A 16187-nucleotide genomic window follows, 5' to 3' on the forward strand; every position below is an offset into this window, starting at 1 on the left:
ACACACACACACACACGCACAAAACATCTCTACAGAGATAAAAAATTGTACAAGTTGCCCAAAGGTCTGAAATATTTCTGTTTATTAATGTGTTTGTTGTTGGAATAAACAAGTGTTTGTATCGAGATTTGGTAAACAAGTGCAGTTCTTGAGGACGGACGCAAGTTTTGGTGCCAAGTTTTTAGGTGGCAATATAACAAGCAAATAAGTTTAATTGCCTATGTAACTTCAACCGTTGGACCATTCAGGCTGAAATTTGGTATCCTACATATCTGTGCAAAGATCAAAAGTTATCTTAAAAAACATAGCAGCCATCAGCCAATCAGATATCAGCATCCATTTGAGCGGCTTAGCAATGGCTGATCATCATGAAACTTGGTATGTTGAAGTCTTGACTTGGTACTACCATGTAAAATTTGGGATCAGTTGGCCATTAATGGGCGCTGTGGCAAATTAGATTTTTCACCATTTAGAATTTTTGACAAAGCGGATTTTTGCAAGCTAGGTCCCATGTCGTTTAAGTTTCAAAACAGTATGACCTTCATATGCGAATCGATTGTTCTGACATGGCCATTTTCACTAAAGCAGCCGTAACTGGTGAATGCTTTGTCTCCTCCCAGGTGACCGTGCTCGGAACGTAACGGATGCCCAAACCTCCTCAACAGACTCCTTTCAATGCCGAGGACCAGTGGCTCTACTTTGAGGCCCTCCCAGATGGCTGAGCTCCTCACCCTATCAAAGAGAGTAAAAGCCCCGCAGAGGCTGGTCTTTGGTTCAGCTCCTTCTTCGCCGCCACCGTCTGACACAATGCCTGCATTACTGCGGCCGCTTCACCTAGACGGCGGTCGGTCTTACAATCCCTTTTTACCCAAACTCGTGAATCAGACCCCAAGATACTTCAACTCCTCCTCCTGGGGCAGTTGCTTCCCCTTCACTCTGAAGGGGACGTGGCATTTTTTTTTTTCCGGGAGAGGACAACGGCCACAGACTTGGGAGGCGCTGATCCTCATCCCGACCGGATCACGCTCAGCTGCACATTGTTCCAGCGCGCGTCGAAGGTCACAGTACGATGAGGCCAAAGAGGACAACATCATCCGCAAACAGCAGAGATGCCACTCCTATATGCCCAAACTGAAAGTAAAAATTTTTTTTTTAAGTTTTGACAAACTGGATCCTGGTCTAATGCATTTCTTTTGCACTGGAAGCAAAAGCCTATAGGCCGGAACACATACTTCATACAAAAGATTGGGGGGAAAAAAAAGGAGACAGGCATGGCTTACTTTATGTCACCTTCAGTCTTTTTATTAAAATGATTATTTACATCAGAACAGTTTGCACAGGCTGTGTGTAGATGTGCGCACTTCTTCGCTTCACAGTTGTGACAACTCGAGAGTACCCCAGTGGGAAAAGATCATCTTGCAAACAGGCTTTGTACACATTAACCCCATTCCTATCCTTTCAGCTGCCACACACATCCACGGCCTTTTAACATAACACTTGACGAATGTTGCATTTGCAAAGTAATTTCCCAGTTGCACCATTAACAGACACATTTAACCGATTTAAAGGATGGTAACAAGCAAATCAGACGACACTCGTGTAGTGAAATGGCTCTTGAACAGCATGTCCTAACAACGCACAGATGATGTACCCAATTCAAGCTATGAAGTTGGTGAATTGTTGTCAACCATGCAACACCTCCCCCCCCAACCCCCAAACACCATAGACAGGCAGCGGTAGGATTGCGCTGGTTGAAAGCAAATCTGTGCTAACACACCCAGCAAAGTGGGTACAAACGTTTAAGTGGTAGATGCAGACAGACAGACAGACGGACAGCCTGGTTTCTGCAGGGACAGCGAAGGAACAAATCCATATCTCTGCTACCATATCCCACCCCATTACCCCCCCCCCAATCAACTGTCAACTGTATGAGCCGCAAAGCCAGTGGCAGCTACTTTCAGCAGTTCCTTCGTTGCCATCTCGAGGGTGCTGAAGACGGCAGGACAGCGGATGCAGACGCGCAGGGGCTGACGCGGCTGTCCCTGCTGGGGGTGGGGGGGCGTAAACAGCACGACGGCCAACCGCTGCTGGCGGCACAAGAGCAGGCATCTCTCTCCAGAGGCACTACCCTTCCCCTGCCCCCAACCTCCATCACCCCGCCCCTCAGTGGGCCTACAGTACAAACGGCACACAATCGTCGCGTCACTAAACGAGCCGGTTTTTTACCACAGATAGAACTACAGGGCAGAGAGAGCCAGAGAGAACACTTGGGTCGCTTTTTGACTAAAACTACACCTAACGCAGGGGGTGTCTTTCTGGGAAGGGGAGGGCCGAAATGACACGTGGCTGAGTCCCTCCCCCCCAAAAACACACACACACACACACGCACCATCATCATCATGCTTTTATGCAGAAGGGGGCACCTGAGTGACTGAAGAGCACTGAATATATACAGAGCACAGAGGAGACGTTTTGTGCACCCGGCGTCCGCACTGAGGTCAGATCTGCCGAAAGGATCGTTCAGAGGTACGGCTGTGGCGTTTTTTTCGACGCCGCTCGACGGTTGGCGACCGGTGGGTCGCCCGCCTGTCCCAAGCCTCGCCTCAGCCTCCGAAGCAGAAGCCCGGGACAGGCAGCCCACCAAACTTCCTGGCGCACTTCCTGTGTTCATGAACAGAAATTCGACCTGCCTGAATGAGTGAGTTTTCACAAAGAAAAAAAACAAAAACAAAACAAAGACAGACTTTCCCGTATTTTCAAAATTCCTTGTTGCCAGGATCTGCTCCACCAGGTTCTTTTTTTAATCACTGTTCCTTCATTCGTGTCACACTGACGTGCAGTTAGGAAAACGATCTTACGAAAATATAAATTGTTAAATTAACAAGCAATCGACAAATGAGGTATTCTATTGAGAGCCTTCATATAAAAAAAGAGAATGTTTATTGAAATGGTTTGCATATCTTGGTTGAAGCACTGCTGTGCTGCAGGCGCCTGACTCAGGCCAAAGATGCGGATCCACGTGTGCTCGACGTGTTTTCATGTTTTAAGTGACGACAAATAAGACAGGAATCGATTTCACGAAGCCAGAATGCGTTCCTCGCGCCAGAGGGAAGTTTCTCATCCCAACTTCCAAATCAGACCCCCCTTCCCCCCCCTCCACCTCACAAATTAATTGCATCAGACGACCCACAGGCAAGACTCACAGCCCTCAGAAAACACTGTCCGTAATGACTTTAATACTGCAAACGCTAGCAGGCTCCAGCGGGTAAGGGGAGACTGAACACCTCTCTGTGTGCTTTGTGACATCATCGATTTGCATGCAACCCTTTAACAGTTTCATCCATTCGTAAACGGATGTGACTACTTGCGCATGCTATCATTCAGGTCTCACGGTGGTGTTGACAACACGGTCATTTAACCCACGGGATAAACTTCATTCAAAATGCAACTGATCCAGAGCTGCTTAAGGTTCTGAACAACTGGAACTACATTCATTTTTTGCTTCTTCATTTCTAATTCCACCAGAGTCAACAAGTACCTGGCAAAATGCGTTGTGATTAGACCAACTGAATACTTTTGCTGAAAAGAGGACCTTTTTCCGGTTTATAGAGGAAAAACACTCGCAAGCTGAAACACAGATACGGAGGTTCCAGACATGATCTACCCACAACCCACTGCTGTACATGTTTCTCGAAGTTCCAACATTTAATTCTTTTGCTTGCATAATGTTGCAACTCCTACAGTACCTCCTACAGTACCTCCTACTCTGAAATTTGATGGTACTACATAGCAACTGGAAGTCCAATTCTTGAGTCATATGCAAGAGCCAAGTTCTGTGCCAAAGGAAACTGCAGAGACCTTGATGCAATCACCAGCATTCCTGCCCCCCTAGTCAATGTCCACCAACATGAAGGTAATCCGGCCACATTTTTAGAATTGCAACCCGTGTCTGAAAACCAAAAAAAACGAAAAAAAAAAAAAAAAAAATGCAGTGTTCTCAGCTGTTATGTCAGCTGCAATAAGAATCCTGAGGTCTGTTGGAAAAAAAAAAACAAAAAAAAAACAAAACTGGAATGCTTTTGCGTCCATTCTCTGTGCACAGTGACTCATGGTTCCGGCTGCATCCGTGCCGGTCATGCGGCATCCCCTAAGTGTGACCTCTGACCTCTGACCTCTGCGTAAAGAGCGCTTGAGCCAGTAGGGTTGTGATCGATTACATTTCAGTTCAGTCATTTCAGGAAATGAATAAAAAAATCTTCCTATTATTTCCAACGAGGGCATTTCAGTGAACGAAGGAAATTTCAGTGTATTTCCTGAATAGGCTGAACTGAAATGGTATCGACTCAGCACACCAAGGCCACTAACTCCATCCGTCCTTGGGACTGTCCAACATCTGTGGCCCCGTGAAAGAGGACGAGGACAGAACCTGAAAACAAAAGCGAACGCGTCGCCTAACCTCCCCAAGAACGCACACCTGGGTAGAGGCCATCTCTCTCTGCCTGCTTCGCTTTCGCAAAACCCGTTTGCAAGGTTTTTTTTTCAATATTTAAAAAAAATGACGCTTTCGTTAATATTCACAAGGTTAGTACATTTACAACACGAATATTGCTCGGTAAAAAAGACTGCTATTTCTGTTTCAAAAACCGATTAAAAACAATGGTTAAACGGAAGGTGAAATCCGGAGCTTCTCAGCAGTGTTACAAAAGAGATTTGCGTCGTCAGAAAAAATGACTGTACCTATTTACACGAGAGTTCTACAGCGAAACACACTGATCTCGAACAGATTTCGCGCTGGTTAGAGTGAGAAAAACATATCCGTGGATGCCTACCGCACACAGCCGATACAGTAGAACAGAGAAAAGGCTTCAAAAAAAAATGGAAGAGGATCCCAGGTTTCCTAGGAGATCTCTGCCCCCGACCACATTCCCAGAATTCCCCTGAGCAGGATTCTGTCACCTGAGACAAGGAGGACGATGACATCACTGAGGGCAATGGCTTCTACTATACCCCCCCCGAGAGCTAGCCCAGGGAATGTGAAAAGCACAAAGAGGGAGTTTTCCATTTTAATGGCCATGCATCAAGGTACCTTTGTTTCTTGTCAGGTGCAACGAACCAGAGATACCCAACGAATGCACGCCCCACGGTTTACTAGCTTCTAGCTTTCCTGTGGATAAGCCATTTTCTCTTCTCTACTACTCAGGCTCCGGTATTACAAGTGTCGTAATGTCGTTCAGTGGAATGGCGGAGTCGCAGTCCACTCTAAGACAGACGAAGTTGTACTTAGTGACAGTGTAGTGTACTTCCGGTTGGGCAGAAAAATGGGTAGACAGTCCTGCTGTTATTAAAGGCTGTGAACCAGAAAGTTAAAACACATTTTTGCCGTTTTCTGCTTTTTTTTTTTTTTTCTTAAAAAAAGGACCTATGAACAACACTGTTAAAACCGGACAGAAAAATGTATCCTGTACAGAAATGAGGTAGGTCTGTTGGCTGGGGGAAATGCTGCTGTGTTGTTGAGAATGTTGCTGTGAAACGCTGTATTGTCTTAAGCACAAGTAACCATGTCCGAATCAATCTCGAGCCTTCTCCAGGAAAAAAAGTAGAAAACATACAGGCGAAAGGTTGTCTTCACGTCTTTTTTCTTCTTTTTCTTTTCTTCAGATTAAAACAACCCTTCCTATCAGTACATATACTTCTATATAAATATACAGTTTAAAAAAATGCACCTAAAATATTAGGCACCTGAGACCTCCAAGCTCCAGTGCTACGTGTGTGTCTGTGAGTGTGTGTGTGTGTGAATGCATGTGTGTGTGTGTGTGTGCATATGTGTGTGCTGGTGTGTGTGTGTGAGAGTGTGTGTGAGTGCCTGTGTTGTGTGTGAGAGAGTCTGTGCATATGTGCGAGTGTGTGTGTGTGTATGTGTGAGTGTGTGAGAGAGAGTGTGCGCGTATGTGCGAGTGTGTGAATGCATGTGTGTATGTGTATGTGTGAGTGTGTGAGAGTGTGCGCGTATGTGCGAGTGTGTAAATGTGTGTGTGTGTGTGCGTGTGCACCCAGACGCTGCAGGAGGCTAGAGGAGAGACACAGGCAGTCAGCACTCTCAGAGTGTGTAAGTTACAGGGCTGCTGTATCGGCACCAGGGCGGCGCCCGCAGTCAGCAGGAGACAGTCCCGTCGTCACGGGAACGAGGGTTGCGGGGAGAGAGAGAGAGAGAGCGGGAAAGACTGAGACGGGGAGACAGGCAAGCGCCGCGGTCCTCCTGCTTCCGCCCTCACGCGTGTTCGTCCACCCAGCCGCAAGAAGCCGATCTTCCCCCCCCCCCCCCTTCAGATCCGGTCGGCCGCAGCAGTGCTTCACAAGTCCGTGCGAGCACGAAGCAGCGACGCTCCAGAAGCCACACGCTTCGTACACACACCCCTCGATTTCAGTCAAACGAAAAAAAAGAAGAAACAAAAACGAACGGACTAGTGCAGATCACAGCTCGGAGTCGCGAGCGCGCGCGGACGCGCACGTTCATCCGTACCGGTACAAATAAAATAAAAATAAAAAATAAAAAGTGTTCCTATTCGACAGTGGCCTTGTAAAAAAGTTTTTTTTGTAAAAGAAGTGAAAATGAAACGCTGGGGCCAGAAGAGGAGAGCCGGCTCGAGAGCGAAACCTCTCAGCGATTCTCTCAGGGACGCGGCCTGAGCTCTCGTGGTCTGAAGGAAGGACCGCGTCTCTCTCTCTCTCTCTCCACCGCTTCTTCTTCTCCTCCTCCCCCCAGGAGTCCGGCGGTCGTTCCCTCCCCCCGGCGGCGGTCAGGGGCACAGGTAGCTGTGCGCGGCCGAGGCGGGGTGGACCAGGGCGGAGCCGGCGAAGGGGGATGACGCCGCCGGCGGGAGCTCCAGGGGGAGCCCCTTCCCGCAGCGCGGGCGCCCGCTCCCGGGCTGGAAGGAGTCGCCGTTCTCCAGCGGCTGGTGGGCGTGGAAGCCGTTGGCCAGCCCCGCCCCCGCCAGGGAGGCGGGCTGCTGCGTCCACCTGCTGTCCGCGCCCGCCGGCCCCGCCCCGCTCTCCTGCTGCGGCCCGCTGCGATTGGTCGGCGCTTCCGGGGCGGGGCTGGACGGGGCCGGCGCCGCCGGCTGCGCTTCCTTAGGGTCCTCCCCCGGGCTGGCGGCGGCGGCGGCGGGGGCGGGGCGTTTGGGCGGGGCCCCGCTCCCGAAGGGGCCCTCCTGGTCGCCGTCGCTCTCGGTGTCCCCCTCCCCCTCCGGATCGGAGAGCTCCGAGTGGACGATCACGTCGGCCTCCACCTGGTTACTGCACAGGGAGGGGTACAGCCTCTCCTCGGGCTCGGCCTGCAGGACAGGGACGGACACACGGACAGAGAGACAGACCGTGCGTGAGGGAGGAGAGACACACAGGAAAAGCCCTCCTCATTTTAACACTTTTCACCTTGTGTCCTGGGGTCTATCTGATAATCCTGTCTGGCGTACATTCAGGAAGCACACTATTCTAACAAACAATCTATGAAACAACGCGCGTTTCTTTGTACAACATGCGATAAAGAGCTGTCATCCACACTCATGTGGGCAATGGAAGCAATGGCGTTTCCACAGAGCATTCTTTCAGTTCTTCAAGCTCCTCCCCGGTGGCACCACCAGTTTAACACGGTTCAGAGAAAAATACAGCTGTAATAGCATAGAGTTTAAAAAGCGAAATGGTTTGTCATACAATGCACACTCTACGTGTGTGTGTGTGTGCGTGCGTACACATAGTTGGAGCCTAAAATTAATTTGAAGGCTTTTTTTAAGCCATTGAGTTGATAGATGTAAATAATATAAATAAATTAATAACTTGACAGAGAGCCACTTCCACTGGGTAATATTTCATCAGTACTGTTAGAATCTATGTACAATTTTAATTCCCAACTACAAAAATTATTGTTTGAATTAAAAATGCAAATATAGAAATATACACTGTTTGGCTGAATCTGTCAAGCCCTTATCACAGCAATATCAGGTAGGGAAAGAACCTAGACAGCCAGTGCTATTTACCGTCCAGTTATTTTTGTACACTGCCAGCATACCAGGAAACTCATTGATTTGCGATCAGTGAAGGTCAGGATCTCCAGATACGGTATCACACAGCAATTTAAACCACACTGACGGACACCTGGAACTGATTCAGTAAATCAAAATCCTTTTAAAATAAAGCGCTGGTATATAAAAAATAAAAACTGCCGTTGGAGCAAAAACGTGCGTCGCAAACATTTACGTTTTGTTAAGCTGCACAAATAGTTTCCCCCCCCCCCCCCTAGTTATTCTAAGTGTCTTTCTCCCGTATGTAAATACGGACCACTGAAGCGCACTGTTCTAATGTGAACTGCATTTCAAAACCATTTCAGCAGAAGCGGAGCACAATGTGAATGTCACAATCTGAATAAATTACCGGCGGAGTAAAAGTGTGAAAGAAGATTAAATTGAGGATTGATTTTTTTCCCCCCCCTTCTTTCCTGCTTTTTCAGGCTGATTTGCTCCATTTACAAACTGAGTGAGTGCAGCGTGAGTGTGATTGCTGATCAAGGGCTTCATTCACAGTCCTCTTACGTGTCTTCGAGTGTTGCACTTGTAATGAGCTTTTTTTGGGGGGGGAGGCGGGGCTTCCTTCCTCTCCGGCTCCCTGTTCGGTGTTAATGATACCCCCGGACATGATTGATGCTCGAATATAATAACTGGCCCCTCCCCCCCCCCAGTGCTGAAAGCAGTGAGAGAGACCCCGCACACGAGCATGCACAATCATGCGTGCACACACACGCACATATGCACACACACCACACACGCCACACACGCACACGCGCGCACACACACCCACACGCCACACGGATACACACACACGCACATATGCACACACACCACACACGCACTGACACACACACCCACACGCCACACGGATACACACACACGCACATATGCACACACACCACACACACCACACACGCACACGCGCGCACACACACCCACACGCCACACGGATACACACACACGCACATATGCACACACACCACACACGCACACGCGCGCACACACACCCACACGCCACACGGATACACACACACGCACATATGCACACGCACACACGCGCACGCACACACACGCACACGCCACACGCACAAACGCGTGCACACCCACACGCCACACGGATACACACAAACAAGCAAGCAAGCACACACACAAGCAGACACACACATACATACACACACATAAGCAAGCACACACACACACGCACACACAAACACACAATCGAGCAAGCACACACACACACACACACACACACACACAGGCACGCACACAGACACGCACGCACACACACACACACTTTTATACCGCAAGGACACACCCGAACACATGCTCACATGGGCGGGTGTCCGTGCACAAACACACACACTAGGATAAACATACGCGCTCACCGTGCTGGGTTCAGTGGCTGGGGCGTCCAGGGGCCCCTCAGTGGGCAGCCGGGCCCCAGGAGTCAGGGCCCCGTTGCTGAGGGCAGGGGAATCCTCCGTGATGGTGTCCCGGTACCTGGTGATGCGGTTGGCCCAATTTCGGCTGACAGACCCGTTCCAAGCAGGCTGAGGGGCACAGAGCCAGAGGGAGGGAGGGCATGATTGTAAAAAATTATTAAATTCAGGATCTGTACCCTTTTCTATTGAAATACCAGAGGGTGGTGTATGGCTGGGCACTCTTAATTGTTGCATGACTGCAAGAAATTACGCACTGTGGTATTCTGAATATGTACACCATATACATTATGTATACTACTTTGTGCTACATGAGACCTTATACCTGTGATGTGTTGTTGGAAAGTCATCCCAAAGAACAGGTACAGATTATTTTCAGACCTTCGGAGTTTCGGTCACTTAAACACTCAGCATTTCGTCTTCCCGGCGTCCGTCTCTTAAAAACAGGCCTTCGCGTGAGAAACCGCAGCACGCGGTGTAAATGTCTCTCTGTAGGAGCGGGACGACCAGCAGTGGCAGTCACATAACCCCGCACCACAGCGGTGCATATGGTAGCTCCGAGTCCAGTAAAAAGAAAAAAAAAAAAGAAGAGATATATAGCCCTGCTTTCAAACCTTATCGGATTACAAATGTCTGCATAACTCAATTCTCCAAGGACCATTTGCAATCCCCCCCCTTCCCCCTCCATACCCGATCCCCCCCAATCCCTGACACCTCAGTCAATACTAACTCAGGCTCCGAGGGAAAGAATGAAAGCCAGAGATGGACTACTGGGAGGGGTACGTCCGCGCCACAGCGTGCCATTATGCTTCAGAGCGCCGGTGTGTTCAGACGCTCTGTCTGTTTTTCTGCGTGCAGCAGAAAACAAACTATCGCCGTCTTTATTTGCGCTGTTTACTGACACGCTTTCCATGTGCCAGAACACCATCACCAAGAGTCAAAACAGATTTTAATGCAACAAATAGCCAGCGTGCAAATGACATGATGCAGCACCTTAAAAAAATAAATAAATAAATAAAAACTATGGTATCTTCCGAAGAATACTTCAATGTTCTTCCATTTCCGACTACTCAATAAACTGGATTAAATCAACCATTTTACCTCTTCACAAAAGTCCATGGAATGCTGTGACGCCAGAAAACGCAACATCAAATACCTCTGATCAAGCATCACCCAGGTATGGGATGGGGTTCACAGATTCAAACATATCAAACAACATTGTGCCCTCAACATCCCAGATGTCCATCTCCACGCCACTTGGCTCTGCCCAAAAGTTCTCAAATTTTGGAAAGAAATCAGAAGCTGTCCACCCCTCTGGGTCCCTGGATCCCATTATCCGCACAGCTTTGTGTAACTGGAGACTTGACTGCCCTGGACTCACCAACCGCACATCCCACCAGTATTCACTCTGGCTTAACGATCGCCAAGAACACAGCATCGTTTAATTGGAAAAGCAGGGGCAAAACTCTCAACTTCCCACTGGTTTCATCTCTTAAATAGATTACACCACAGTGGACAAACTCGCACCCTAACCCCCTAAACAAAACCAATTTACTTGGCCCCTAATCTCCACAGCACTCTTCGCTGAAATGCGCTGAAACATTTTTTTCCCCTTCGCCACAGTAAACGGTCACGCGCTGCACGCTTCGATTGTGAGTTCACAACAGTTTCTCCCCAGGTTTACTTCACATCCTCAGGATGTTTCCAATGTGCATTCAGTATCTGTACAGCGGTTTGTGTGTTTGTGCCGCCAACCATGCATAAGGGCTAGGTGTGAAAGGGAGGGAGAGAATTTTAATAACAAGCACTCAGGTGCCACTTGAGATAGGCTATCTGGGGAAGAGACAGCACATTATTATTATTTAATTAATTCATTAATTAATTTGCTCTTTTTGCTATTCATTTTGTTAGCATGTCATGGACTGCTCTGTAAATAAACTAAATGTATCAGGGTGTAATAAACCTGCCCTCTGGAGGGGGGGTGGGTTAATAAAAAAGATTAATTAACGAGACTAATTAACGATACCATGTAAGGGCACACCTGAGCAAGGACGTAGGTCGAGTTTAAACACTCTTGTTTGTGTTCACTGCAGATGACTTTAGCTCGATCGAGGTTCGACGTTCGAAGCGTTCGCACACGTAACTTTCCAAGCACGCTCCTCTACACCCGGCACCCTAAAGCCCAGCACAGCTAACCCTAAGACTGGAAGTCGTTAAGTCAGTAGACGCTGTACATTCCTCGCGCAGGACTTCAAAAACCACAGGATATACGAAGCGGTACCGTATGCTAACTGTTCCCGAGCGAGGCTATCTGTCTGCGTAATGCACCATGGCAGCTCGGAGTCCTGAAAGCGCCGACCATCTTTGTTTATGGCGACGGCTCCCAAACCGAGAGTCAGGAGACACTCGCCCACCGTTTGAGATGAGTCCCTTGACGTGTTCTAAAAACATGCGACACGCATCTCCGCTAAGTGCACATGCGTTCGCTTGAGGTCATATATTTGTATATATTTTATTCCATATTTTAATATATGCAACCTTCATTAAAGCGAAGGGGAAGGTCACGTACAATGCAGTCACTCATTAGATGTGTTTGTGAGCTTGGGAGGTATGGGAATAAAATCAGCCCTTCTTACCGTTGTGTGTCATTTTATGGCACTAAAAACCGGTTCCCCAGTTACCCCCCGGTGTCCCTGTCTTGTTTATGGTGCTAAAACGAGTCCCTGGCCACCCCCCCGGGTTTTGTTTAACGTTACAGGAATGAGTCCCCCCCGGTTACCGCAGGTGTGTCTGTATGCTGTTTTACGGCACTAAAATGAGTTCCCCTGGTGGGGAGCGCAGGCCTTGTGCATTGGTCTGAACAGGTGATTTTGGTGAACTGTCGGTGAAAATTTCCAAACAGGGTCACGGGTGCCGCCAGCTGAATTCCCTTAGCACCGTGCTCCCAACAAGAATAGCTTTGAAAGATTGACTGTCCCGCACACGTACCCAATCCCAGCATTGCACCATTTCTGTACCTGCAGACCAACCTCTCCTTCGAGCCCTTTTCTTGTGTGGTTTATATTTGGGTGCAGCTATTTATGGACAGCATTACACGATAAAGATGGTCTGAAAAACAACTTGGGCAAAAGAGACACAAGAGGACAAAGGAGGAAGATGCAGTAGAATCTTGCATTGCTTTGCGCTGACACTTCTATCTACTACTATTCATGGAAATATCCAGCCAAAAAGATTAATTCAACTGAGAGCAAGCAAACACATACTTCGTCTTCATGCAAACAAACTACCAGATGTTGGTGCATCTGCAATTGTATATCTGCTACTGGCAGATGTCAAAATCCAGCGGTCGTTGAGTAAAAGTCCTGCCGCGCGTTTCTTCCACCCAAGAACTCAGCCAGCTGATTTCGCTAATGGGCTCTACCACCTTGCTAAAGGACTGTGCTAATGAGCAAATTCAGGTGAGTGGAGCAAAATACTGGGGAGGACTTTCTGAACCTGGATTTTCCACCTCTGGACATGGCTATTTGCTGCACCGGCTCTCCTTCCCCTCACTGAGTCTGTGGGCTGCCATGGAAACCAACCCCCCAGGCGCCTCCGGCGAGCGGCTCGCTCACCTTGGCCTCCAGCGCCAGGCCGCCGTCGTCGCCGGGGCCGCCGGGCCCGATGAGGCTGTGCTCCTCGGTGATCTCGGCCAGGGGCGGGGCGGGGTCCTGGGCCCCGGGCGACATCAGGGTCTCCAGCTCGTGGCAGTCCCTGCACTCCGGGGCCGCCACGGGGGCGGGGCGCCCTCGCCGGTACTGGGGGGGCAGGGCGGAGGGGACCAGCCCCCCGGAAACATCCCTGGAAGAATGTGGGGGGGGGAGGGGAGGGGAGCCCGTTAGCCGTAGCTCGACCGGCGGCGCTTTGAGCCGACGGGGGGGTAAAACGCGGCGCTGATATATCGGCCCGTGTGACACCTGATCCTCATCAGCGCGGCGCGGCGTGCGTGGCTTTCCCTTTAGAACGCGGCGGAAGCGCCGCTCGCCGGCCGCGCTTTTTGATGTACTCCCGAGATATATGCCCCGCGAAAACGGCGCGCTCCTATTTATGGATCGTGGCGCGCCCGCGGCCCGTAACAAAGAGTTATGCCTTCGTACGGGGGTGACAGATGCTGATCTGATCTACTGCGAGTCGAGCAGGATCGTGTGTCACCGTGCGCTGGGACGCTCCCGCGGCCGCCGTCTCCCGCTCTCCGGAACGTTCCCCCCCCCCGAGTGATTTACTCTTCGGGCCGATGTTCTCACCTCGTGGCTCATTAAAAGAGAACTTAAACATTTTAGCCGGAGCCCTTGGAATGGGGCAGAGTGAAGCGGCGTTTAATGTGGACCGGAACAGTCCGTCATGGGAAGCGGACGGCCTACGCGAGCACGCTCCCGCTCGTTTCGCTGTGATTTGTGCCTCATCGTGTCGCACCGTGCGTTGCTGTGCTGTGTCTCCCCGAGTCTCACTCCACTGTCTCAATGTCTCACTATGTCTCACAGTGCGGTATGTCTCATTATCTCACTGTGCTGTATGTCTCATTATCTCACTGTGCTGTATGTCTCATTATCTCACTGTGCGGTATGTCTCATTATCTCACTGTGCTGTATGTCTCATTATCTCACTGTGCTGTATGTCTCATTATCTCACTGTGCTGTATGTCTTTATTATCTCACTGTGCGTGTATATTATCTCATTCATCTCATTGGCTGTATGTCTCATTATCTCATGTTCTGCACTGTGAGATAGATTATTACACCATGTGCTGGTTAGTCTCATAAACTACTGTCTGTGAGTCTCATTATTACCAGTATCCCCACTGTGAGTAATGTCTCATTATTACCACTGTGCATGAATTAGTCTAATATTACAGTATCTCACTGTGCTGTATGTCTCTTATCTCACTGTGCTAGTCATGCATCTCACTGTCGTATTCATTATCTCACAGTGCGGTATGTCTCATTATTATCTCACTGTGCGGTATGTCTCATCTCACTGTGCTGTAAGTCTCATTGTCATCTCACTGTGCTGTATGTCTCATTATCTCACAGTGCGGTATGTCTCATTATTATCTCACTGTGCTGTATGTCTCATTATCTCACTGTGCTGTATGTCTCATTATCTCATTGTGCTGTATGTCTCATTATTCTCTCACTGTGCTATATGTCTCATTATCTCACTGTGCTGTATGTCTCATTATCTCACTGTGCTGTATGTCTCATTATCTCTACTGTGCTGTATGTCTCATTGTATCTCATGTGCTGTATGTCTCATTATTCAGTATCTCATGTGCTGTAGTCTCATTTCATCTCATTGGCTGTATGTCTCATTATCTCACTGTGCTGTATGTCTCATTATCTCACTGTGCTGTATGTCTCATTATCTCACTGTGCTGTATGTCTCATTATCTCACTGTGCTGTATGTCTCATTATCTCACTGTGCTGTATGTCTCATTATTATCTCACTGTGCTGTATGTCTCATTATCTCACTGTGCTGTATGTCTCATTATCTCACTGTGCTGTATGTCTCATTATATCTCACTGTGCTGTATGTCTCATTACTGTCTCACTGTGCTGTATGTCTCATTATCTCACTGTGCTGTATGTCTCATTGTTATCTCAGTGCTACATGTCTCATTATCACACTGTGCTGTATGTCTCATTGTCATCTCATTGTGCTGTATGTCTCATTATCTCACTGTGCTGTATGTCTCATTATCTCACTGTGCTGTATGTCTCATTATTATCTCACTGTGCTGTATGTCTCATTATCTCACTGTGCTGTATGTCTCATTGTTATCTCACTGTGCTGTATGTCTCATTACTGTCTCACTGTGCTGTATGTCTCATTATTCTCTCACTGTGCTGTATGTCTCATTATCTCACTGTGCTGTGTCTCATTATTCTCTCACTGTGCTGTATGTCATTATCTCACTGTGCTGTATGTCTCATTATCTCACTGTGCTGTATGTCTCATTATCTCACTGTGCTGTATGTCTCATTATTCTCTCACTGTGCTGTATGTCTCATTATCTCATTGTGCTGTATGTCTCATTATCCCACTGTGCTGTATGTCTCATTATCTCGCTGTGCTGTATGTCTCATTATTATCTCACTGTGCTGTATGTCTCATTATCTCACTGTGCTGTATGTCTCATTATTATCTCACTGTGCTGTATGTCTCATTATTATCTCACTGTGCTGTATGTCTCATTATTATCTCACTGTGCTGTATGTCTCATTATTATCTCACTGTGCTGTATGTCTCATTATTATCTCACTGTGCTGTATGTCTCATTATTACAGTATCTCACTGTGCTGTATGTCTCATTATTATCTCACTGTGCTGTATGTCTCATTATTATCTCACTGTGCTATATGTCTCATTATTACAGTATCTCACTGTGCTGTATGTCTCATTATCTCACTGTGCTGTATGTCTCATTATTATCTCACTGTGCTATATGTCTCATTATTACAGTATCTCACTGTGCTGTATGTCTCATTATTATCTCACTGTGCTGTATGTCTCATTATTATCTCACTGTGCTGTATGTCTCATTATTACAGTATCTCACTGTGCTGTATGTCTCATTATTACAGTATCTCACTGTGCTGTATGTCTCATTATTATCTCACTGTGCTGTATGTCTCATTATCTCACTGTGCTGT

General features: G+C 48.2%; 1 protein-coding gene across 1 annotated transcript in view; it reads right to left on the reverse strand.

Moving 5' to 3' along the window:
- Positions 1–1276: 1276 nt before the first annotated feature.
- The window catches only part of igdcc4 (immunoglobulin superfamily, DCC subclass, member 4), a 70187-nt gene continuing 55276 nt past the window's right edge, over positions 1277–16187 (reverse strand). Inside the window, exons 18-20 of the mRNA XM_064336002.1 lie at positions 13111–13336; positions 9443–9607; positions 1277–7331 (exon numbers count right to left, since the gene is read on the reverse strand). Coding sequence (XP_064192072.1) covers positions 6798–7331; positions 9443–9607; positions 13111–13336 — 925 coding nt within the window. The 3' untranslated portion in view covers positions 1277–6797. The remainder of the gene's footprint in view (positions 7332–9442; positions 9608–13110; positions 13337–16187) is intronic.

The sequence above is a fragment of the Anguilla rostrata genome, chromosome 5, assembly GCF_018555375.3.
Source record: "Anguilla rostrata isolate EN2019 chromosome 5, ASM1855537v3, whole genome shotgun sequence".
Lineage (NCBI taxonomy): Eukaryota > Metazoa > Chordata > Actinopteri > Anguilliformes > Anguillidae > Anguilla > Anguilla rostrata.